Source organism: Vidua macroura, chromosome 1, assembly GCF_024509145.1.
Source record: "Vidua macroura isolate BioBank_ID:100142 chromosome 1, ASM2450914v1, whole genome shotgun sequence".
Taxonomy (NCBI): domain Eukaryota; kingdom Metazoa; phylum Chordata; class Aves; order Passeriformes; family Viduidae; genus Vidua; species Vidua macroura.
Genome location: NC_071571.1, coordinates 64,924,007 through 64,950,327, shown reverse-complemented (window position 1 = coordinate 64,950,327; position 26,321 = coordinate 64,924,007). Strand labels below are relative to the sequence as shown.

The 26,321-nt window shown below is 42.2% G+C and overlaps 1 protein-coding gene across 4 annotated transcripts in view; it reads right to left on the bottom strand.

The window, feature by feature from the left end:
• JARID2 (jumonji and AT-rich interaction domain containing 2) overlaps positions 1-26,321 on the bottom strand; it is a 211,030-nt gene that overhangs the window by 2,466 nt on the left and 182,243 nt on the right. For all 4 annotated transcript variants that reach the window (XM_053988818.1, XM_053988004.1, XM_053989582.1 and 1 more), the window contains exons 7-17: positions 24,778-25,795; positions 20,299-20,801; positions 15,094-15,186; positions 14,539-14,657; positions 14,336-14,406; positions 13,386-13,500; positions 10,009-10,114; positions 9,043-9,225; positions 4,046-4,176; positions 1,807-1,990; positions 213-320 (exon numbers count right to left, since the gene is read on the bottom strand). In XM_053988818.1, the coding sequence (XP_053844793.1) occupies positions 213-320; positions 1,807-1,990; positions 4,046-4,176; positions 9,043-9,225; positions 10,009-10,114; positions 13,386-13,500; positions 14,336-14,406; positions 14,539-14,657; positions 15,094-15,186; positions 20,299-20,801; positions 24,778-25,795 (2,631 nt within the window). The remainder of the gene's footprint in view (positions 1-212; positions 321-1,806; positions 1,991-4,045; positions 4,177-9,042; positions 9,226-10,008; positions 10,115-13,385; positions 13,501-14,335; positions 14,407-14,538; positions 14,658-15,093; positions 15,187-20,298; positions 20,802-24,777; positions 25,796-26,321) is intronic.

The window sequence follows — 26,321 nt, the reverse complement described above, 5'->3', positions numbered from 1 at the left end:
AGGTTTCATCTGTGTCATCATGTTCCCTTTGTTTTTTTTGTTGTTTTTTTTTTTTTTTTTTTACTTAAATCATAATAAAGCACCTTCTTCCCACATCAAAAACAAAACCAAGAAAAACCCCCAAACCTAAGACCACTCTCCTGAGGCCTCAGTAGGACAAAGGCAGAGTAAAGTGTCCTTGTACCCCGGTCCTGGGGCGGTGTCACGCTCACCTCATCGTAGCGGTACATCATCTTCAGCCCCCGGCACGACTTTTGCTTCTCCACGTGCCGCAGGGCACACTCCAAGCAGAAGACAACATTTTCATTTTCCTGTACAACCTACATGAAAGAGCAGAGTAGGGTGGGGGGAAGAAGTGCAGTTAAGCTCCAAACTGTAGCTGTGTTCTCCACACAGTACTCAATTATGGCCTGAATTACTACACTTGGATTTTAGTACAAGGTGTGAAGCACATTGTGAAATCATTCAGGATGTACAATAGCTAGAAAGAAAAAAACTCTTTTAGAGTGCTAATGTTGGCAAATAAATGTATAATTTAAAAAAAAATCCTCCACCAATAGTAATGAGGGCTAAATCCAAACAGATAATGCATTTATTGGCATCTCCCATGCAGTCCTAAAGATCTCCTGAAAGGAATAGTTTCCCATTACTTAAAATGCTGCCTTGAACAAGGATGTAATCAGCTTAGCCATAGGATTCCTCAACTACTGTCTTGTTCAGCAGAGGTGACATTTGCTCAGTTGGCTGCCTGCCAGGCCTGCACACTCAGCTTGGAATTTAACAACCAAGTTGGGTATTTTTATCCACAACTACTGTTAAAGAGTGATATGGAAAAATCCTTCCCATGATTAAACTTACTCCAGAGCAAATGGACCAGAATGAAGAGGTTCTGGTTGGTATTTTGGGTTTGTTTTCAAATAAACTCATTTTAAAGTTACTTCAAACTACTGCTACTTAAAAAGTGGTCGAAAGACATGTATAAACTCAGCATATTTTATCCTAGGGACGGAAGCAGCTACATCTGATTATATGCAGTTACATTTCATTTCCATTAAAAATCTAACATCTATAACCAAAAAAATCCCCAAAAGATGACAGAGAAAAAGAACTCCCAAATCAAAAGGACTAAATATGGACTCACATGCACTGCATTATGCTTATCAGAATACCTGTTCTTGGGATTAAAATGGTACATAAGCTTGTGGGAGGGGCTTCTGGTATTTTTAATGACATTGCTGTGTTTGTAGGTGTTTTGCAGAAAGCTCTCAGCCTGGAAGTGTCACTGCAGTAGTCAGCACACCTTCAAAAGCCAGTAGGCATTTCCCTCTTAACAGAAAAAGTGTATGGGCTGTTTTTGGACAGGCTGGCAAACAGCCTGATGGATGGGATACATCTCCCCTGCAACTTGCCTTGCAGGGACATTGTCTCAGCACGGGCTGTGGCTGCATGCCTGAGGCTCATGACATGAGTCTGAGCTGGTAGCTCATCCTGAGACCTGCTCTGTCACAACTTACTGCTGCTGGCAACCTGCAGGTGTCTTTGTCAGCCCTCCTAGTGCAGTGCAAACATCTCTTAGGTGTCTGAGGGCACTGGTTCATCCCTTCTGGAAGGGTGGGAAGCCAGCTGACACTGTTGTCTTCTGTCACCACTGGCTAGGGCAGTAAATGCCACATCAACACCTCTGTGTCGTGCACGGAGTGCAGGACATGGCACCATGGCCATCTGCTGTCTCTTAAATGCTTATAGATCCCTGGAATGCTAGAGGAGGGGCACAGGACCCCAAGAGTGGCAAAGGATTGTACCCACCATGGAAAGGTAGCACAGGTGCTGACAAATCTGACACCTCCTTTCTGATGTTTCTAACTGCAACCACTTTCGAGGCTTTTTCTTGCCATCCACGCTGGTGCTGCTGCTGTCGTGGCTGCCGTAGCGCGCCGAGGAGTGGAGACCGGCCTCGTACAGCTGCCGCCGCTGCCTCAGCTCTGTGTCCCTGTGAACGGGGGCACAATCAGACACTGGCACTGCCTCCAGCCACCACAGAGCCACATACAGTCACCCCTTTACCCCGCTCATCACTGAAACCTGAGCTCCACACAGCACAGCCCTGAGTTTTGTTGGAGGTTGGTGCCATTCCCTAAGCATGGCAGACACAGCCAGCGCCCGGGAAACGTTGCCTAATTGCAAAAGCTATCTCCGGATTTTAACAGCGACCACTGTATCAAGCCAATGGTTCTCAAACTGCTCCACAGAGAAGTGGGGACTGCCGAGGACTTCCTGGAGGTCGATGGTTGCTCGAGCCATGTGGAGAGTCGGGAGCTGTGGTTAACATGACTGTCATTCCTGAAGTTGCCAAAAGCCACCTTGAGGAAGAGGAGCTGTGGCTGTCAGGAGTAACAGCCCCTTCATCAGGAGGCAGAGATGAACCAAGGACCTGCTGCCATAAGGTGCTTCAGGCAGGAAAGGGGGAGCAGGGCAAGTGACTATGCCAAAAGACGAAGATCTTGCTGTACACCCAGGAAAAAAGAAGGAGATGTCAATAAAGGACAACCACCAAGCCCTCCGGCCGCCCTTCACCCGTGGCATCTCTAAGGCGGACAATACCTCCTGTGCTGAACTCTACAGCTTTAGGAGAGCAGGTTGGGTTGGAGCTGAGTGGAAGACAGCAAGTGTGGAGTGAGCCGAGCAGATGGAAGGGGAGGATAAAAAAGTGCACCACCAGACACAGCTGAAGATGAGTGGAGAGCCAAGCTAAGCAAATGGCACGGGCAAACTGAGCAACCAAGGCATATCAGGAGAAGAGGCAGCAAGAGACGTAACAAACAAGCAAAACAAAACAAAGGAAAAAAATATGGTACAGTGTTCCACTTCAGATGGCTTTTTTTTTTTTTGCCTTTTTTTTTAGATTTTGTTGTCTGGGCTTTTGTTTCCTATAACCAGCCACAGGAAGGATCCATATCCTCCTGTGAATTCCAACCTATGCATAAGAACAAGTTTGAGAACCACTCTGATAAAGGTCGATGTGATGGTCTAAGAGCAAGCACCAACATGTGTTTCGCCTTTTGTACTTGCAGACTTCCTCTTCAAGGGGAAAAAAAAGGCACTTGAAAGTGGTTATTCCCACAGGGGAGCCACCTGCAGGTAAAGCAGTCAGCACACCTCTTTGCATTTCTTTCTGAACACTACACAACACATGGGCTGTTTTCCCCTTCAATATGTCACTGGAAATTTTCCAAATGAACATGCTAGTTAGTTAAATACAGTTTGTAGACTCCATTCATCAAAACTTTCTTGACATCTCGAGTATCAGTTGTCACAAACTTGAAAGATAGGTAGCAACTACATGGTAGGGAACAAAAGAGAAGATCATTACACAGGAAGCCAGGCAACATTATATTTTCTCACCTATCTTAAGAGAAACCCTGAACATGTGTCCTTAATACTGGAAAGAAAAAGGAGTGTGAAGCTTTTACTCTTTAAAACGCTGGAGTTCTCACGCCAGATGCATTACCATGCATGCACAACTGCTCTCTTACTCACTATTTAAAACCAAGACAACTTTCTGTATACAAAGGACCTTTTGCACCTGTAGTATAATAGTCTTGATACTGAAGACAAGGGTTCCTGGTGCAAAAACCACTACTGACATGGATTGACAATGACTACTGATGCCAAGAGGTTGAAAAACTTAAGGAAGGTGTTTAACCATTTGGCACCACATAGTTCACATAATGCATCAGGAAATCTCAACTCTCAGCACCAAGAATTAACAAAATAAAAACCCAGTGCAAACTGCAGTTTCAATTTTTTAAGGTGTCTAAAATAGGGAATTCTTAGAGTTAAGGCATCCTAACCATGGGCACTGTCACATCAGCTATAACCAAGGAAGCTGCATCTTCCGTGTGTGCCTGTCTTCAGGTATATCTGCTGGGCTTTGGCTTGGATAAGTAGGGACAAAGTGTGTCTGAAAGGGTTACTTACGTCACGTCATCCACCTCTGGAGTCTGTCAATGGAACAAAAGAGGTAAGCAGGCCCCCAGTTCATTACCTGAGCTCTCCCAGGAGCGATGATATTGTACTCAGAGTCGGTCCGTTTTCTTTTTTTGCTTCTGCTGTTGCAATCTGATAAAGCAACTTTTCCATTGAAAATGGTTTGGCTATACGGCGCCGCTTCATTTCCTGGGACAGAAGAAATTTGCCACATTAGTTCCTGAACAAATTTGAAAATAAAATGTTACCCGTAATTAATTCAATGTTAGTTAATTAAACTATTGATACTAATAGACTGAAGCAAAAAGTAGCCTTTTAAAACAACCACAAGTAAAACCTTTCCATAGTTCCAGTTAAATGAAGTGTTTATGTTCCAAGCACCTCAAAATTCTCTCCCTAAAATTTCTTCCTGTGGAGGCCAAGAGGAGCAACACCATTATTCAAGCTCAGTAATACTGGATGGCTCAAACAGTGTAAAATCTATACATATGACCTACTTGAAACCCAGGACTAGTGTTATTTCACATCTTTTAAAACAAAAAACCCTAGCAGAACAGGCAGATGCCAGGGAAAAGAGACAACAGGCAAAAGAGGGGGTTCAGTTCTGCCTGTTACAGATTCCTCTCTGTGAAAGCTTTTAAAGTTATGTTTTTCACTCAGTACAAACTGAATTATTTTGGTAGCTGAAACCCTTTTGATAATTCTTAAGTAGGCAAATTCCTTGATGTAATGTGCAGGTGGGAAAAGTGCAGCATTTTTCCAGTACCTGCAGAGGTCTGTTTTAGCGTATGTAGAGTCAGGGAGTTCAAACGAGCTAACACTGGACTGTAATGTGAGGGTGACGTTTCTGGTTAGTGGTTAAACCTGCCAAATACCTACTCAGCACACACAACCCCAAAGATTTTATTTTTTACTTCAATTTTTTTTACCCTGTTCTATAACTGTAATTATATGCTCTGGGTATTTCTTTTTTCATAACCAATGAATGTATAATAAAACTAATAATTTTTAGTAGCACCAATTGTGTGCATTCAAGTGATAACTATCACATAAAATGGAACAGCAGCCTTTGCTGACCAAAAAGGGTTCAAAAGAGGTTCAGAGGTAAGAAAAGTATTCTTCAGAAGCTATTTGCTCTGCTAGACCCTGTGTGTGGTTGGAACAGCTGCACTGTTAGGAATGGTACAGGAACATTTTTCCATGTTAGGTTTGCTTAGTCTGAGGCTGTGTACACAAGAACAGATTCCAATCCAGGGAAAAATCCTGCACAGGCAACACACACAGCCAGAATATAAGGGCACGGTGGGTGGCTGGACAAGAAAGCAAAATCAGCTCCAGCTGGGTGACAGCTCAGGGACACCCTGAGCCCAAGCGGGGTTTAGCACAACTTGCTTGTATCTCGGCATTTATCTGAATTTCTGAACCTACATTTTTCTCTTCCATACAGTATTGAAATACACAGGTAAGTATTTTACAACAGACTTGTACTGCTGCCTGATTATTTCTTTTAGTGACACATTTTTCAATGTCACAAAAGTCAGTGAACATTCACATTATAATTATCATCAGCCTGGCACTTGTGATCTCTCTTGCTCTCATACGTCTCTTGGTCATTCATTTTCCAGGCTGAGTAGTACTCTTGTATTTAATGCAGAGACTAATTAATAATTTTAACCATTGATCTCCGCTGTGCTTTTTCTAGTTCCTCTACATTCCTTCTGTAATTAGGGGCTCTGAATTGCACAAACCACCAAGACTACACAGTGCCAGAGCAGTTTCTGCTTTGTTATCTATTCTCTCATTCTAGTTCTTAACATTCAATGTATTTTTGTTATGCCACTCCAGAACACTTGACTGACAGCTCCATAGGAATCCGAAGACCTCTTTTCTCAGTAGCAAGAGCCCATCGTTCAGAGCCCATCTCTCTGTCACATTACGATTATGTTTTTAAATTTAAATTTAACATTTATCAACACTGAACTTCATCTTCCATTTTCTCACTTGCATCGCTCAGTATCATGAAATCTTTCTGTAACACTTCATAGCTTTAATTTTTGCTGCCATTACCATTAATACCCTCAGCATGAAGGATTTGTTTTGCTATGAACTTCCCATCCTAGCGACTTCCTACATTCATGATAAAAACTGACCCATCTGCTGCTTTTCTTTAAATCAAAAAATTTCTTAAATTTAAATTTCTTTAAATTTAAAATAACTTTAAAAAGTTATTTTTTTTGTGTGTGAACTGCACCTTTCAATTTATTTATGAGCCTTTTCTCCTAAAAATGCTCACAGACTCTCTCAGCTGCAACTCTTGTCCTTACCTACTTCCAAAAGTTTCAAGGGCTGGATGCCATGACCTTGCTGCAAAAGCCACCACGGTGGTTGCCCTTTTCTCATTTTTTTGTACATTTACTTCCACAGCAGTGGTTATTTTGCATTTTACTGCTCTTCCAAGGATCTTAATCTCTGCTCTCCACCACAGCACAGCTCTTTTCTAGTGAGGACATCAGGTACACTTCTGTAGGACCACTTTCCCTTTGGTTTCATCTAAAGGAGCCCCATGTGCTCAGGGTGGGACAGCTCTGTGACAGAAGCCAAGGAGTGGGAAACGTGTTGCATTTTAAAGGCATGTTCTTCACCCCAACTTAAACTGGAGGTGGGGAAGTATGTGCCCAGCCCCTGCCAGCATCTTCCATGGATGGCCAGGGAGTACTGTGCTAATACCACAACTTTTCTATTTGGGAGATCAGTGCACAGCGATTGTGTCACTGGTATCAGAGTTAAACCTGGCTTATGGACTGTAAGCTCTCCAGTGTGTGAAGCAGTGCTGCTCCAGCTGGAAGATTAATTCCATCTTTCCTATGTAGTTCTTCCTCTTGTAATACAATACCAGCTGAGTCTCTTCCCACCCAATTTCTGGTAGGCCCTAGCACCAAAGCCCTCCTTTAAAACCAGACATTCCCTCTTATTTCCAAACCTCTAACCCAGAGTGCCTTCATTTAGTCCAACATTCTGTACTTTGGTTTTCTAAATGAGTTTCACTGACTTTGCCCAATGCCTTATTTGAAGCTATGGAGTTATCCCTTTGCCACTCCAAAGACACACTCTTCCACCACAACTCTAAGTCTTCTTCTTATCCTTACCTTAAAATTTCAAGAGCTCTTAGGGTGCTTTTTGAAACCAGCAACCTTGTTCCAAATATGGTCTAGTTTAAACCTGACTGTCCCTTTACACAGGTGTTTATATAAACTCTTTTATTCCAACAATTTTTTCGAAGTGCTTGTAAGGCTGAAATCAATGCAATTTCTGATGCAGAATTTCATTTTTGCATGTATTAAAGGAGATTGAGCAGTCATTCAATACAGAAATGAAACAACATCATTTTAGTAATATAAAGAGAGTCACTATAAAAAAATCAGGTCACAGTATCACAGGATGAAAACAAAGTTAATTTATCAAATGCTAAAAACTGTCAGTATTGCTATGGAGAACGAACAGACAGAAGGTACAGTTGTTTATCAGAGAGTTCATTTAGCAGGCCAGAGGGGGAATCTTGCCCATTACACACAATGTCTCACCACCTCTGGAAAGCACAATCCTGGCCAGCATTGTGGCAAAGATGGCAACGTGCCTTGGCAAAGTGGAGGAACCAAAGAACAATTTCCAAAATTAAAGGGAATTAAGAACATATGACAGTTTGAGGACAGAAAGGGAAGGAAAAAAAAAAAGAAATAAAAGAACAATGCAGTAGATGTTTCAAAAGTTATCTGTGGTTCTTGTAAAGTTTGTGAGAGCTGTGACTTCAATTTCCAAGGTAGGTTATCACGGACTGTAATCTGCTGGATTTTCAGCCATCTTATATTTACCCAGTGCAAAGCTCTTTAAAAATTAATCAAAAGAAACTGTTCTTCAAAATTTGAGGCACCAAGAGCTGTTTAATTGCTGCATAGTGACTTCTGTCTCTTACAGGAGTAGCATTTTCACGATATCAAACAAGTGTTCAGTAGAGAGATAAATACAGCACATGGAGTTAATATAATCATGTACGTTCAGACAGGAAAGGTTAGCTCAAGATTCTTATGCCTTACTTATAGATATACACAATTCCCACCTTCCCTCAAAATAAATATGTAATAAAATAACATTTTATTTCAAACTAAGTTAATATACAGTTATTATAACCAGGCTGGAAGAACTCCATTTACCCTAAAGAAGCAATCCCTAACTGTGGACCTATTACAGTTAATTACTTAGTAACTTGGTCTGAAGCTGTAAAGGACAATTTACTAGTGGCTTAGCTATAAAACACTACCAAAATAGTATCTGTAACCTAGAGTGTATTTCAGAAGGTTGGGAACACAATTAGTGATGTATATTCTTTGTCCAAGAACACAGAAATGTAGCCAGAATAATGATGACTGGACAAATCACCTGTTTCTGCAGGCAATCTGCCTTGGTCAGTTGTGTGAGAAGGAAATGGGAAGGTTATTTATTTACATCTAGTACTGGATGGGCTGGTCAGTGAACTTAAGGATTTTCAAGTCAATTAAGATTGAAATTGCCCTGATCAACAGCTTTTCCTGAATGAAGGGGCAGAGAAAAACAAGCAATACAGCTGTATTAACTGACTCTGCCTACCATAGGAGCTAACAAGCACAGTTATTCAGATATTTGCACCTGAGATTCTAATGGTTCTAGAAAACATCACCTAAAAAAAAAAAAAAATTAGTAAGCATAATACAGTGTATAATCATTAGCTCTGAAGGGATTTTTGAAAAGCTTCCTTGCAAACTGGTCTGCAGGCACAACAATCTTCTGAAATTTTAAATATATACACAAGTCTTTAACTGTCAGTTAACAACTCAGTCACTTTTCTGACAACACTGGATCATCTTATGCCTTGCAGAATTTTTTCCTTTTTTTTGTTTATTTATTACTCCAGAAAAACAGACGTAGTAGCACTACTCTCATAATGCTACCAATCCTGGAATGTCTGCTGTTCTTTTAGATGGCAGGGCCGTGAATCCATTTTAACTCCTTTTCTCAACTTACCTTGGCTGTTTTAAAGCCCATACTTGTCCACTGGGTGGTAGCAAAGTGCACCGATTCGGAAACACTATAGCCACAACATACTTTGGACACAAAGGATCCAGGAAAACAGACAACAAACTGCCCACTCTGCTGTACAGTGCGGTGCACCCTGATCCCCTCCTTACACAAGACCTCTGGGGAGATCTGAAAAGAAAGAGGAGAAAAAAAAAGAGAGAGAAAAGCAGTCAATGGGAACTTTCTTCCTGGCTGGGTGCTGCCACACACTCCTGCTCGTGGAGCAAAGCTGGGCTCTGCGAACAGCTCTGCTCCGGTCACTTTCCCTCTCCCATTCCGCACGTGCCAAACCTCAGCGTTTGGAGTGACAATTGCAGAAATGCCTCTCCCCAAACCAACAGTTTAAACTCCCACGTGCCCAAGGACAGAACACGGTCTGCTCCTACAGAAAGCAATGCGGATCGTTCAGCTTTCCATCTGATCTTTTCCAACTTGGCATTAAATCCATTGTGCTACTGCACTGCTGTGAGATGTTAACGTGGGTAGCCAAGGGAGGGTGTTTTGTTATGGGCTCCCCAATTTGTACCTAAATGCACTAAAAATAAATTAGTATCCAAAAGATAAACAAAGGAGCAAAAATACTTAAGTATTAGATTTCTCCTATCCATGCTGGCATCATAAAATGCCAGTCATGGCAGATGAATTGATTAAATCCCACTCCCTTTGTGAGGCTAAATACATTATAGACAGAATTAAAAATGGACATTAATTGCACTTACGCATTTGTTTTTATATTAATACATAATAACAGCCTTGTTAGAAAAATACCATGTGGGTAAACACTGCACACAGAAAGTAGCCCCTGCTGCATTGCTGCAGTGTAAAACAAAACCAGAATAAATCCCCAACCAACCAGCCTCCTGATTAGCCTAAGGTTCTCAAATGGGAACATCTCTCCCAGTGTTAACCTACCATTACATTACTTTCAAGCATTTCCAGCCCTGGAGTGCCATTGGCTTGCAGCAGGGTATGTACCACATCATCAAGTTTGTTCTCCTCTGCAGCAGGAATGCAATACCTGTTGTTTTGTCAGAGGAAAAGAGAAAGATTTACTGTGCAGTAAATAACGGTCCACAGCTACACAATAACAGACAATTCAGACCAGCACATTGATTAGAAGAAAGAAATTCAACACAGGGTTTCACACACAGTTCTTTTGGTAATACACTGAGGGAAGTTGTTTATTCAGACTCAGTCTGATCGTGTTCAGTAAATATCAGAAGACACAAAATCCCCAGAACAGAAATGTGAAAATTCAGTCCTCTGTAGAGTCAGAGGAGAGAAACCAGCAATAGACTGATGGTAATTTTAAGAGCACCAAAGCAGCTAATTATGGGCAAAAGCTTGCATCTTGTAAGCACCAATATATGTTGTTATTTTTACCATAAAAGACTGTATTTATTATCAACTAAAGGATCTTCACATTTAGTAACATTTTCTGTCTGCAACAGTCAAGAAATCACAAATTTCTTCTACTTTTAGTGCATGAAGTTGCCTAAGACTTTCTTGCCTTGCTTACTTAACAAATCCCACATCCCTCCTCTCCCTTGCAACAAAAGACCTGACTAAGAGCAGCCAAAGTGGCAGGAGTGGTTTCAAACTCTGCTGGGAATCTGCCAAGTTGCACATCCTCCTCTCCTTAAAAGCCAAGGAAGCAGCTGTCCTCTTGTGCTCACTGCCAGCACTGCTCCCTCAGCAGAATGACAAGAAGTAACACAGGAGTCTTGAGTCTTAGAGCCACACATCCAGAGAACTACTGTTTTTCTGGATGCAGGGAGGTGATACGGTGACAACTGGTCACTGCTCTTGCCTGCAGCCTATCCGAGGGGTGATGCTCAGGCAAGTCAAAAGCATCTCCAGCTTTACCATGACTTACCCTTTCTCTTTGAGACCTCAACCTGGAGTCCATTTGCCCCCACACCAGAAACACACACACAAAGCACCATTTTTCTAAACTTGGAAGAAGACAATGAAGCTGGAAAGATTTTGGGGAACTGGTACAGTCTTCCATTCACCTGATATCTCCAGCAACTTCATGAAGTGTTCTGCTGGCCTTACACACCTTGTGAGGGTACTTGCTAATAACATGAACTAACTCCATGTGCATTGCACAAGATTATCCTGACTGAAGAGTCTGCAGGAAGCTGCACTTCCTATGATCTGAACACCTCCTTGCCGTTCACTCTACTGATGATGACTTTGATTTGTGTTTGTTGATCTTCAAGCCAAGAGGCAGAAGACATGACATTATCTGCTGTGGCTAATTGCAGTGACAGTAAGAGTTTTATTAAGCTGGTTGCCCAGCTGTACAAAGACCAACTCTTTACATATATACTGACAAAGGTCAGGACCTTGCAAAGAACTCCCAGAGTTAATAGAGAGGTGAAGCAGAAGAACTTCATCTTGGATCAAGTAAGGATCAAGTCCGAACAGCAATTTTAGAAGTATGCCATGTCTCAAATACTTTGTTGCTAACAGTGACAGCTTCAGTACAGCTCCCCAGGTGTGGTGTATCACTCTAGTTACACAGATGAAAATATTTTAAATTTGAACCCAGATCATGGCAGAACCCACTCTTCTCTTTTAGAGTCAGAAAATATGGCTGGAACAGACAGAAGATTCAAGCACACAGTTCCTCACAAGACAGGAACAGGAAAATGCATGGGAAGGTTGTGTGAAGAGGAAGGGCAGCACAGAAGTGCATGGAACTGAGTACCAGGGGCATAGAGGGGAATGAGATCCTTTGCAACTGGTGTATGCAGCAATTGCAGTCATCTGCAATTCCTGATGTACCTATAAAAATGGGAAGTGAGCAGCCAGTGTAGACTTCTGAATGTCTTGGCAGAACAAGATTTCCTTGTCTCTTTTAATGGGCACTGAGGATCCCTCCAGAAGAAAAAGGTTAGGTCACTGACCTCTGCCCTGCATGCAAATTGAGTTCTCCCTTGTTTAATCTCCAAGAGGTAAAACCTGAGAGATCAGAGAATGAGCTGTACAATCTGCAGGTAAGTGAAGTAGTTTGAGTAGCACAGGGATCTGTCCTTGGAGAAGAAGATTTCTGGGTGGTGGAGGGACTTGGCAAAAGGAGATGTTTGGAGCCCACTGGCCACTTTGTTGTCCCCAAAGCAGTGACTGAAGGCAACGCTATCAGGGCTAACTCTGCGCCAGACCCGCAGATATTAAATTCATCTTCTCCTAACACAGTTGGGTGCTTTATTGCACTATTAAAAGTTGTAATGAGCTAATGAATACTCGCCTGACACTTCAGGCTGGCAGCCAGCCTTGCTGAAGAATAGCTTCAACAGACAAAGGAGTTTCACTTCCTTCTTATGAGTTATTCCTGCCTACTGTGCCTGTTTCATCAAGGCTATCATCACAAAGTCGCCTTAAGCTATGTAATCACCTGTATAAGTCCATCAAGATAAAGCAAATGGCTTCTTTACTTTTATTCTTCTTGGATTCGAAAAACAGGAACAGTAGTCTTTCCTAAAATTTGAGCTGTCTGCATGCAAGCCTGTTCAATCCCAAGAGTCACATGTTTTGACACACAGCATGAAGAGTGGCCTCAGAACTTAATTAGGGAATTCTTGAATACCTTCTGTTTGGAATTTACTGTCATTTAAGACTAGATTAATGTTTTAGAGAGAAACAGACTCAACCTAAGGTTGAGGACAACACTCAGTGATCTGTCCTGACAGTATACTATTATAAAAGATTACAGATTCCTGATTCACAGAACAGGGAGAAGAGTCATGAAATACCCATGACAAAAACTGACAAACTCCCAGATCTGCAGCATAATCCACCAGTTACACCTTTGTCCCTTGAAAGGATCACATACAGAACATCTCTTGAACTTAACACATTTAGAGAGAGAGGAGATCCTGCTCTAATGGTTTTCTCCAGATCTCAAATGCTTTTTGTTGGGCCATGTGCTTTCCCAGTGACAGCTGGATCAGCACGCCTGACATCAGCAGCATCTGAGAAATGTGTGAGAACACACTTTGCATGTACATAAAGAGCAGTCCATGATGCCACTGCCACCACCATGGGGACACCAGGATAGACCACGGAAAACCAAGTGAAACTTTTCTTCCAGGAAAGGGGTTTTCATCTCCTAAGTTTGTACCACATTTTCCCATTAAAACTGGAAACCCCCCCAACACACACACACACTGGACCCTCCAGGTGAGATTCCCTCATGCAAAGGTACTACACAATTTGCTACTAACGCCAGCCTACAGGCAGCCACTGCAGGGAAAGTGAAGAAAAACCATGGGAATACCTACCAAATGCAATCAGCACCAGTGTGTAAGTAGTCAATGTATGGAAGGTGATTTTGGTCTCGAGACCAGCATGAGGTAGAAAAGACCATGCCAATATTTAGCCAAGGAATTGTCACTCCTAAAACAAAGAGATTGAAAAATGAGTTTTGAGTAACTTCAGTTTGTTCAGTAAAAGACAGTTTGAGAGGGCATTTAAACAAAAAATCTTATTCTCCTTGTTAGCTGACCCTTGAAGTTATAAGTCTTCCTATCAGACTAAATAATTCCCAGGGAGTAATTTAACAAATTCAGCATTTTCCACTAAGAAAATATCTTCCAGGCAACTGCAGTGCCCTTGAACATGTTTGTTTTCTAATAGCTGTATAAAACTTTTATTCTTAGGAGAATTTACAAATACCTGTAATTAAAGCTCACTGCCATTGATCAGAGGAGGTCACTTCATGTTGTCAAGCATACATGTAACTTTTCAACAGGTATTCTGCTTCCCAGCTGGTTTCTTCAGACTCCATACCTGATCTCAACAGGAGATTCCACTGTGTTTCCAGTGTTTCTTACCAGTAAACTGCAATGGTGTATAGGCAGCTGGAGAATTTGTGTCAATTCATTTAGAAAATGTGTGTGCTGCTTTTCCCAGTGCTACAGACTACATTTTGCAAGTGTGGAAGTAGCACAGCTCTATCCTGACACACAAGAACACTGACAGCCTGGCAAGAACAACAAGGGATACTGCAGGTACAACTGGTTCCTCCCAGGAACAGGGTCTCAACTGTTCTTTAATCCTTTATCTGCATGGCTGCCTTCACCCCTTTAAGTAGCACCTGCTACATACAACTGCACGTCTGCTTGGTCAGCTGGGGAACAGGGGGACCAGGAAGAGGGAGAAGCATTTAGTGCCCACAGCACCACGTTCAGAGGACACTGACACCGGCTGAAAACAGGAGGGACTTGCTTACCAGGCACAGCACCAAGATGTCGCAGGATGGATCCTGTATTATTAGGAAGGACTGTGAGGTTCCACCCATGCCTGTTTGAGGGGTGACACAGAGGCAGACACAGTCAGTGTACATTGCCAATGCCAACACGCCCAGTGCCAAGCTGCCCTGCTGGGTTCTGCTCAGGAGTGAGGCAACAAAGAGGATAGATTTGGGGATCTTACCTTGAAAATGGTTCAGATTTTCCCACAGGAAAACCACTCCCATGGGTATTGGTATCTACTTTTCCACAATGCACTGCTACATGGCAATCTTTCTGTTCCACTATCCGCCAGTATTCTTGCTGTGGTAAGAGAAAGCAGTAATGCCTTTTAAATTTGCTGAACAAGGTATCTCTCATTAAAATATAAACCTCAGAAATTTAAAAGGCTTTCATGACCTCAGTGTAATTCAACATAAAATATTGCTTAAAAATAAGAATATAAATAATTGAAAGTCACAATAAGGCAGGCAAAATTTAGATTCTCTTGGTTTCTGTGTTTCAGCACATGTCAGATTAAGAATTCTTTCTCTTTCTCAGTTCATCAATACCTTTATTACAAATGTTCATAAATTTTAAAAAGGAAGAATCAGCACCAAGTCAATTTAACCATTTTTAAAAAATTCTAAACTAGACAGCCTTAAACTGATTAGAGAAATGCTTGAAAATCAACTATCCTGAATCCCCATACGGAGTGCCCTGAAACAAAAACTCTTACCACCCCTTGTGCTGGCCTCACCTCTACTTCAGCTACTGTAGGCTCCTTTGTAAAGCACATGTTCATGATGTTTCTTGCTGTTCGGTAGAAGGTTGTTAAAGAAACAGACCTACCCTGTGGAAAAATAAAATAAAAGTGAAAATGAAAAAACACGCTGACATTCCCCCAGGTCCTCACTCGTTTCCTTACAGGCTCGATCCCAGGTGTCAACAGAAGGAAAGAGGATGAAGTCTCCAGAAGAGGTATGAGAAAATACCTCAGAAGATACAGAAATTCAATCACATGACCTTCCCAAACCCACCATGTAAAAAGGCCAACTGAATGTTCCCAGAAGGAACACTGCTTTGTCCAGCACAACACTCGGTGTCTGATAAATACAGAGGATGGACACGGCCCAGCTTCCTATGACAGGTTGCATTGAACCCAGTAGGCAGCCAGTCAAAATTTACATTATCCAGTAATGCACAGTAATTTACATTATCCAATACATTATCCAGGGACCACGTGGCCAGGCTCTTTATATACAAGGAGCAGGTGAAAAAAGACTTAGAAAATTCACAGAAATGCTCAGCATCAAATGTTGTATATGGTGGAAGAGTGTCACAAAAAGCAGAGTTTGCCAGGATTACTGTAATCACTTGCTTTCAAGAACTAGTTATGCTCAATTAAATAAAAGCAGTTCAAATGTCAAGAAACCAAGACCTGTTATTACAAAGTTAGGAAAAGGAAAACACAGTAAAATTGCTGAATAAGTGCTTTCATTTTTGGCACTGCTGCAGGAGCTGTACAAGAAAAGGCTTTGACTTGGTTTTCTGCTTGAGCTAGCCCAAGTTTCTAGGCACCTGCTTTCCTGCACACCTACACCCACCAGAAGCTCTGGGAAGCATTGTCTGATGGCTCTGGAGGCAAGAGCATGAGAACCCACATGTTCCTTTCAGCCCTGACATTGTAATGTGCCTGGACAGGAACACCTCTGTTGCCTCCTCTGCTCCAGGGCAGAAGGAGGACGCTGGGAAGCTGCATGCCACGAGAGCTGGCAGGCACCACACGAAGGGCTGAGGGCGCTGCTGCAGGCAGAGACCAGCAGCACCCTGCAAATGGGGAGTGCGAAATGTCTTTGTCCCCTCACCAGATCCACTGCTCCTTCCCACTGTGCCCCCTGACTGCTCATCTGAGCAACCAGACACTTAAAAACTCTACATAAATGAGTTTTATTTGGACCGCTACCTTTCTAGTTTTTCAATTATGAAACAGATCTGCCAAACCACCTCAGCCTTTTCTTGTGTTTAATTTATTTAATAACTATGTCCAAGAGTAAACTAGAAAGAACTATAAAAGCTGCTTTCCCCCACAGGCCAAGTCTATCACTCTGCTCATATGGTTGTAACGTTGTCACTTTTTAAATTGAATGCTGCATAATTAGCTTTAGCAAAAAAAGTTTGTGAAATGCCTAGGGCCTGGGGCACTCTGATTCCCATAAACTTCAGAGCTGGATTCTCTGTGATCCAATAAGTAATTTCCTTCATCTTTTAATGCCCTCGTGAATGGTTTATTGTGGCAGCCTTTTACAACGAAACCTCTCATAAACTGCAGGGCCCGCACCAAGTCACTGTGCTTGGGCACAGCCGCCACCAGGGGCAACCCAACACTGCAGCAGCTGCCTCCTCTCAGTCAGTTGCCTCTTCCTCTCATCTTATTCAGAAAAACAAAATTAAGGCCTCATATTCCAAAATTAGCCATGTCTTTCCATTTTTCAAATAGACAAGAAATAAAGTAGAAGTATATAGCAAGCAAGAAAAAAGAAAGTGGAAAACTAGAACAGTTTAACCCTTTAAAATTGCATATAACCATTTCTTCCTCTGCCAAGAATTTGGTGTCTTTTTAGTCTCCTAAAAACTGTAGAACAAATTAAATGGCTGAGGGTTGTCTGTGCTGTTTGGTTGTTTTCTTTAATCTGAGGAATCTTGTAACATTTTCTGATGACAACACAGAAAATAATTTTAAATGCTTTAATGGAGCATTCTAACCAGAACACAAAATGAATTGCAGGGGAGCAAAATACCCTTTCCAACACCCTGAAAAGTATCTCAGCAGTTTGACGACTGTCCTAGGAGCTTCAAGCTACAAAGCAGAGTCTTTGTTGCCATGACAAGAATAAAGGAAGGTTTAAGAAAAGAAATTCCTATTTCCTCCCCTGATTCTTCTCACATCTGATGCAGGGGCCAACCCAGGGGGAGCATCACCACCACCACCAAGCCTGGAGGGAAGGCAGAGAGAAGGACACTGCAAAGCTATGAATGTTAAAGAGATTAAAGCAAACATATATATGAGCTGAAACCAGAGATTTCACAATAGCCACAGGTGGAAAGGAGGGGCTCCTATTAAGTGGAGTATGAAAATGCCAAGTGTCTGGGTGAAGAGAGCTCAGCACAGGATTTCCATGACTGTTTATGGAAGGGCCAGCAAAACTTGCATTGTGATTTCTTCTGTGTGTCCCTCTAATGAGTCTGCTAATATGCCTTCAGTTTGTTCTGTATGGAAACAAATGCTGCTTTCAATCAGCACCAGTAAAGATTTTAAAAATATTTTCAGAGCTAAAACTGGGGGAAGAAGTGTGAAAAATCTTGTGTCAGATCCTGCTTTGATGTCAGCAGTTTACTTCACACATTTAGAAATGACAACATTTTAATGCTCAGGTAGAAAAACCACTTATTTAGGAGTAAAGCAAGCAAGCACAGCAGCCTGCAGCACATGCTTAAAAAGCACAGCAGGCCTCACAGCCTGGGAAGGAGAGACACTGAAAATAATTTGGGAGTCCTGGCAGAAAGTCAGCCTAGCACAAAGGAGATTTACTCTAACCTTGACATGTGATATGGTGGTAACTGCTCCTGGAAGACTGGATGTCTCTTACTAAAAACAGCTCAAGCATGTGCTGATTTGTGAGAAATCCTAAATGTATAGCCTCTTCATAGTCCGAAGAACAGACTTTGTGGCTGAAACTGGACTACAGCCATATGATTACGATGTGCTCCCTCCAACCCTCAAGTTATTGATCTGGGCATTTTTCACAGACATGGATTTGCTGGGGTTTTTTTTGTTTGTTTATGTGTGTTTTTCATTTTTAATTAGAATTAGCAATGTGCTTTAAAAAGAAACCATTACAATCCCATCATATGTGGAAATTGTAACATGAGGGCAGGTTCTGTTCATGAAATTCAAATTTTCTCAGGAACATGTTATTAGGTAGAAAACACTCCCCTATCCACACACACGGGATTAAAAGCCTTGTTTCATTAAATGCCACGAAGCACTCTCTGCTTACAACTGATGCCAGCACCATGTTCCCTCAGTCTTTTAAAGCCTAGTGATGAACTACAGCAATTTTACAACTTGTGGGCTACTCTGGTGCATCAAGCTTGATACATAATTTCTGTGTCTTGAGGCTTGCTCTAAGTGACATAACCAGTACTAATGCACCACTCCTTCTACAGGGCTTTACCCTGAGTGCTGTGAAAATGAAGTTTCATTCCTCTCTCTGCACTCAGGCTGACCAGGTATCCCATGGGGTGCTCCACAGCAGTGATCTCTCCAGAAAACCACCAGAGATTTTCTTCCTCCTGCCTTCTCCCCAGTCCATCATCTGTGACAGCAGCTCCAGTCTCTGCACTACAGAGAATGTGGGATCAAAACAGGCAAGCCCCAGTGTCTGGGAAGCTGCTGGTACCACAGTGGACAACCCAAGCCATTCTCTGAGTGGCTCCATGTGCTGCAGCTGCTTTGGTGGGTGGGGAGAGCCCCAGCCCATGGGCTCAGTGATGCTCCTCTCTAACAGCCTCTATGCTCAGGACAAAAGTATTTCTACCTGGTATTGTCAGACTCAGACAGAGGCTGATGCTGCCCGTACTTCCAGTGCTTTTTTGGGTGACCAAGCAGAAATTCTGGGAGCTCTCTGCCTTTTGGGGTAAAGGCCTGGTACTCAGCAAACTCAGACTGGCTATACCAGCTACACTTTGCTTGCTTGCTTGCTTTTTTTTATTTCCTAAATCCAATTGGGATATTTCTTACAAATCTCAATCTTGCTCTTTAAGTGACTTTGTATCTACTGAACTTTGAAGTGGGACTTGCACTGCAAAAAAGAAAAAGGCATTTCCCCACTAAGTTTGAGGTTGTTCATGCAGCAGTCAGGGTAAGGTTTATCAAGTTTTTCATTTAACCATCATTAAGCACAGGATATTAAGCACAGAAATGCCACTTCACTATTCACAAAAGCTGCTGTCATCAGATAAGCGTCTCTCCAAGGGCAGCATGGCAAAGAGATTGCTTTTCAAAGGTGGGATTGAGGCCAGAGTCCTCAGTAAAAAGAATGTTTGGGCTGACAAATAAGCAGGCTGCAAAATAAAACTGAAGCAAGCTTTTAAAGCCCAAGTTGTGAGCTCACGCTGTCCCTAAATAGCTTAACAATAAGTCATTTTGGGATATCTGGCTTCATTTCCTGGTGATGGAAGTGGGATTGGAAGGGGAAGAACAGCATATTTCTTTACTGGGCATGGACACTCAATGCTGTATTTCTCTCAGAGTGCGGCTACACCATTCAACTCAACTCAAAATTGCACTGTGAGCTGCAGTGCCAAGTCCTGCTCCAGAGCAGGAGACTGCCAAATAAAATACAGTGAAAGAGTCAGCATTCCATTGTAAATGGATGTACTTGATATGTTACTGTTAGTGCTGAGCAAAGTCTGGCATCGTGGATGAAAATATTGTTTGCATTTCAATTTGCCCTTTCTAAATGTAGTAGTATTTCTAGTGATGTTCGTTTTGATGTGCAGCACTACTTCACTCAACAAGAGATTTGCAAGAAATAGGAATGAGAAAGTAGAACATTACTTTAAATGTCACTAGAAAATGAAAATAAAATCTGTTTCTGCAAGGATAATTGGGCAGAGGTATTCAGGGAGCCTCTCGCAAGGAGATGAAGGGGGGCAGAGCCCAGTGCATCTTGTTATGACAATAATGCCTCCCAGCTTTTCCAGACATCCTGCAAGAGCCAGGCATATCAGGACAAAGCCACCAGACTGCCTGGTCATAAGAACCATGACAACTGCTGCCTCAGGGATGCCACTGCAACCCATCAGCTCCCCTCAGCCAGCTGGGTGTGCATCCAGACACCACCCACACAACAGCATCATCGACTCTACAGAAGAGACTGGGCAGAGCCAGCCTCATTACCTTGTATATACACTTGTGTAAGTCGCTAAGAACTCCCTCCTCCTCATCTTCCTCGTCCTCCTTCGTGGTCTCCTTTTCCTGAGCAAAGAGCCGCCGCCTGCCCGTCTTCAGTGGGACATCGACCTCTTTTAACTTGTTGCGGAAGCCATTTTTGTGAACCACGCCATTGATGAGTCCATTTTTGGGCTCAAACCGGGGCAAGGAATGGAACTTGTAGGCATTCTCTGAATGTCCCTCCAAAGGTCCTTTCCTCTTCTCCAGGATTTCCTTTTCCAGCAAGACCTCCTTCTCCAGTTTCTTGTGCTCCTCAGGGGAGAGGGAGTCATAGGAGAGCAAGTACTGGCAATAGGCTTCTTGTAGCTTGGCCAGCCTGTCCTGTGCAGTTTTGGGGATGCGCAGCATGTCTGCCAGCTTGTTCCATTTCTTGAGGTCAGTCACTTGCTGCATCCCCCCCATCTCGTTGATCAGCTGGACGAAGCAGGCCAGGTCGAGCTCACAGCCTCCTGGGGTCCACATGTGCCAGGCAGCAGAGGAAGGGAAAGGGAAACACAGGAGTAGATTAGATTAGCTGTGGGCAGCTCACGTCAAATGTACTACCAGGCTGGGCACCCAGGGGACGTGACAGCTCCAGGCACCCGGGCAGCAATGTCCCTCTCTTGTATGCCTCCTGCTAAAGAGACGCACACCCCACTCTTTTGCCAGCTTAAGTCATTCACAGGCTGCACTCTGCTACTGGCAGCAGCCTTCCCTACGATTCAGTTTGCTCTCCTCCTTGAGTTTCATGCCCTTCTTTTCTCAGAGCACCCCAAGCTATCTCCTTGACATGCATCTGTGCCCTGGTCATTACCCAGTGGCTGGGCAGATGAGGGTTGCCTATCTCTATAAAAGCCCACACACCCTCACACACCACCAGTCCCACATCTGGTTCATACCAGGAATAAACAAAACCAGTGTCAAGCTGGGGTACTGGTTATCAGAAAGACAAATATCTATCCTTTCTGGAGGTGAAATAACAATTGTCTAATATCTGCACAACACCTGGAATGGAGTTAGTATATAAAAGCAGCACAAAATTAATTTCACTACAGGTAATAAAATCCATATAAAAACCAAAGGGAGGCAAGGGGTTGTTTGGGTTTGGAGCCTGCAACTGCATAAAAGTTCCAGACACATTATTCTTCCAGTCTGAGGCTATCCATATTTTATACTCCATTCTGGTTTTGTATGTTTTAAGATGACTAGCACATTTCACACCCCAGTCAAAGAAAAAAAAAAAAAAAAAAAAAAAAAAAAAAAAAAAAAAAAAAAAAAAAAAAAATTATACAAACTGCAGCATAAAAAGCAGTCAAATGAATGAGGAACAATAAAAGAAACATCATAAATACTCTGAAAGCACAGAAATAAATCATCAGTGGAAAGGGTGAAGAAACAGCCCAAAGACTACCTACAATTCAACAGGACGCTGTTCAAGGAAAAAAGAGAATTAATACAAAACCAGCATCAACATCTCTGCTGCCACACTGTCTCCCCTTTGCCTTTGTCTTTGAGAAGAGTAAAGAATCATCATGCCATAACCATTTCAGAGCACTCAGAAATGCTACTACAACAGAGGAGGGCAAGAAGAAGCATTATTGTAAATATTTACTGTAGGATGCACAGCTACATCATCTTAACTCATATCATCTTGCCGTGTTACTTTTTTCAAACTACCCTGTGCTGCATTTATACAGCCCACACAACAAAAGACAAAGGTGTTTGGCTGCAGACAAAACCAAGCATAAGGCTTTGAGTAGAATATGATATGGGTGGAGGCAGGACCACAAAGTAACAGATTTATCCTATTTAGTACATTTGGGAATAGGGTGGGGGAGATTTTAAAAAGGTCTTGAAGCTGAGAAAAAGTAAACACCATTGGCAGAAAAACCAAAATGAGTTTGGAAAGTTTTCTTTCTTTCCTCTTTAATCTTCCATACATAACATAATGTAAGCGTAACTTTCAAGATGGTTTCTGTTACTTTTTTGGTCAGTGGTTTCTACGTGCAGGCCACAAATAAGCTTAAGGTGTAACTCAAGAGATGGCTTTCCATGCCAACAGATTCAGCAATCTGCATAAAGTTGGGTAACATACTCCCAAACTTGGAAAGACGTGTGGCCCACATTTACCATTTTATGTTTTCTCCAGCACATGCTCAGTTTAAGGTCTAGTTTCAGCACTGTTGAAAATTCAATTTTCTCCTGCATCACGGAATAATCACTCATAATCACTCTGCAGTATTAGAGCTCGAGTACCACTTCATTCAACCAGAGCCTACAGCTAAGGTTTGCAAAATGCTCTCAATTATAATTCCATTTCACACAGTCATAAGTTTTGGAAGCATTTATGTCTCAGACTGATGTTTTCCAGGATTGACCTATGCTTGCTGCTTAAACTTTCCTTGAAAGACTGAAGGAAAAAAAAAAAAAAAAAAAAAAAAAAGAAGGGAAAAAACCCAACAACAACAAGGAGTTCTCTAAAAGTACCTATAGCAAAATGGCTTAAATAGGAGATCTGGCATGTTATGCAGAAGCAATGTTTGACTTTATTTATTTTTAATTGCCTTAATTTCCCTAAGTTAGGAATACTTTTAAATTGCTTAGTGAGCAAGCTCATTTTAAAAAAGAAAATTTTAATTCTTCAGGTATGCATTTAATACCAAATGCTGGCACTACACAAGCCATTGGCAAAAGTCCCACTTACTTCCATGGAAATGTGATTTGGCCTGGAGAGAAGGGCTAGGTATGCATGTCTACTTAAATAAGCGTGCATTTACCACCACAGATTATTTTATATGTTTCCTGATAGAACCAACAGATTTTTCCTCTTTGTGCACTGATGATCTCCAGCTTCTTTTCTCCATTTTGTGTTTGATTTTAAACGCAGGATAGGTAGGAAATTAACTGCAGAAAGGATACATAGGATGCAAATTTGTAAGAAACCACTGCTTGTTCTGGTTATATGGCACCCAGCAGAATAGAATCCTTGCCTATTCATTAGGCTCTTAGGTGCTTATATAATACAAATAATTAACAGTAATGCCATCTTAATGCCGAGTTAAGGTATTTCATTAAAAAGTTAACATTGTTCCAGGAGCGTTAATCGAGCTGTCTTGCACATTTTCTTCTCTCTCTTGCCAATGTAAATGTAATTCATTATTCTTTTCCATTAGCATACAACCATTGCATACATCAGGCATACAAAATGTTCATTTATTGCTGCTTGAGTGATTTTAATTTTCAGATTTCCTTGAACGTTTTTGCATGACTATTGCAACAAAGTGCTAACCCATCGTTCCTCCTTCTTGAAATTTTGTTATTTCTCTGCTGTGCCCTGAATCAGTTCACCATAAAGTCTGCAATCATTTTGTATGCTTTTATGCATTTTCCCTCGCTTACCATATGTGATATAAAACAAAGTTTAAAAAGGAGGAGGCGGGGGAAGGAAGTGCTGTGAATCGTTTAAACAGAAAAGCATGTCCTTTAATCCAACCAGTGCTGAAAGCTGCCTCGGGTCGGATAATGCCTCAAAGGCAAAACTCTAGCCTTGAGTTGCAACATGCAGGTCGTGTTAGCTTGTATCTCAAAACACCTCAAAAACAAAGGGAAGAACTTACAGGAATTAAAAACACAGGTTTTTTATAATGCAGTGTCTGCAAAGGCAATAGAGATGGAGGTAGCTCATCCAATAGTTCATTTGTATGCTGCTGTTGTCATGTTTTTACAAACTATTGTCACATTTTTGTCACGTGTCATATCTGACAGCAGACCATAAACCAAGAATTCTGTTAAATAAGTGATTCTCACTCAGGCATTAGCCCTGGCAGACACCTGCTGGGAGAAATAATGAAACCTCCATTTTGCAATCAACTACGTTTTACTGCCTATTCTTGACACTTAATGGTTGTTAAATGTCAGCAGGTCACTGCAAATTTGTGATTTTAAGTGTCTGAGTACCCAAACACAAGTCGGTTCTGAGCTATTTTCTTTCCCCTTTGGTTAAATGTTTTTAAAGGAAGAGGCAGGGAGAAAAATGTATTAAAGCCTGGCAGCATTGCAACCTGTTAGGACACCATCTTTGGAAAGGTCCGAAAAATATTGTGAAACAACCTTTAAAACAAGGCTATCACTATACACAGTCATACTACCCACATAAAGAAACAGCAGGCAAAGAAGAAGTTTCTGAAATCTGTAGACCGAGGTCCCACGGAGCGGTTTCTTTTTCCTCTGGGTCAAACAGGGATGAAAATGGTGATATAAAGTTGACCTGGAAAGCTCCCTGACAACCTACCTGCATCGTGTCTGGCAATGGAAAAAGAGAGAGACTCAGAGCCCTGCAGTTTTAACTGAACAGGGGTTTGGTTAAGCATAAAGGCAAACAGAGCAAAAAGTCGTATACGGACACTTACAAGCAGCGGCCAAAAGCCAAAGAATCACAGCCCTTACCTATGAGTGGGAGTTCATCCATGGTAATGCCCTGAGATTTGAGGTGCTTCTTGATACAGGCCAGCCGCTGCACGTTGGGTCCCCAGCGCCTGCCTAGCTTGTGTATGTGCTGAATCTGTGTCACAAACCGCATTTCATCGTTTAGCTTGCACTCAGGTCTCCAGTCTGGAGGAGGAATCACCCTGCACATTCCATACTTCTCTACCTGAGCTCGGACTGACTCAATGTATATCAGTGGGTCATGAAATTCCTTGGTGGAGGGCCTAAGGATGGGAATCTCCCCCAGCATCCCCCACCCAGACTTACTACTGCCCTTTTCGTGCTTTCCCATTGAGTCTTGTGGCTTGTGCAAGGACTCCGCTTGAGAGGTAGAACGATTTTCACAGGAGGCATTTTCAGTTTTGCCATGTGCTTGTTTCCCTGGCGTACTCTTTCCAGCAGTGGCTCTTTTCGGCCTATTTCTTTCCAAACTCTTCTCTGGCACTTCCTTTCTAAGATGTCCATTCAGCAAAGGCTTTTCTACTACTGCCTTTTTGCTGACAGCTTCTGCCAAGTTGACAGCCCCTTTCATTCTCTTGGTGGGCGACTGTATTTTGTCTATGTGATTCGTCTCTTCCAGCCTCCTCTTCGAGTTGCGCAGCCCTTCCCTTAACTGTCTCCCCACCTCCTTAGTGCATGTCTTTTGGTTCAACTTGCCATTGACTTTTACACCATTAACAGCGGTATTGTTAGACTTGGATGCTCCAAGGGATAGCACCTGTTTGCGGGTTTTTGCATTGCTACTTTCTATTTTCCCTGAGATTGTGTGGTTGACAGGTGAACTGGGTTTGTGGTGATTTAGTTTGGTTTCCTTGACCAGTTCTTTCTTGGCTTTGGTGTATGTGACAGTTCCCTTTGTCACTGTTGCAGTGTACTTCACAGTTTTGGACGGTGAAGGTCTGACTTCTCTCATCTTTTTGGCACTGGCTGCATTTGCACTCGGAGATGACATTCGAGCGACCCCGTTGACTTTAGAAACCTGAAATGCCAGAAGTGTTGTAGGAGGAGCAGAAGGAAGGAAACACAAAACAGAAAAGTAAATTAACAATGTGACCACTCAGCCCCAGTTTCCCATTTGCTGGACAACCATATTCTGCAGTCCTGACTCCTGGCCTCGTCATACAATCTTCATATAATGGTTTGCACACAGGCAAGAGAGGGGACTAGGCATTGATAATAATAAAATTTTTAAAATTAGGACATTAGGAAGGGTGAGGTCACTTGCTTGTATTACCCTCATCCTTATCTACCAGAAAACTGTTATGGGATTACAAAACACAGATAGTCTGATTTACAAACTAATACCTTCATTACCTCTTTTTGTGTCCCTCAAGACTCTCTCTCTCCCCCCTAACCCAACTTCCTTTACCATGCACACACATTTCACCACTTCTTAGCAGACAAAATAGGCAGCATATATTATCTACTCTAACTGGCATCTGCACATTTGCAAAAAAACACACCGAGATTCAAATCAATTTACCTTCTATTCAAGCATACATATA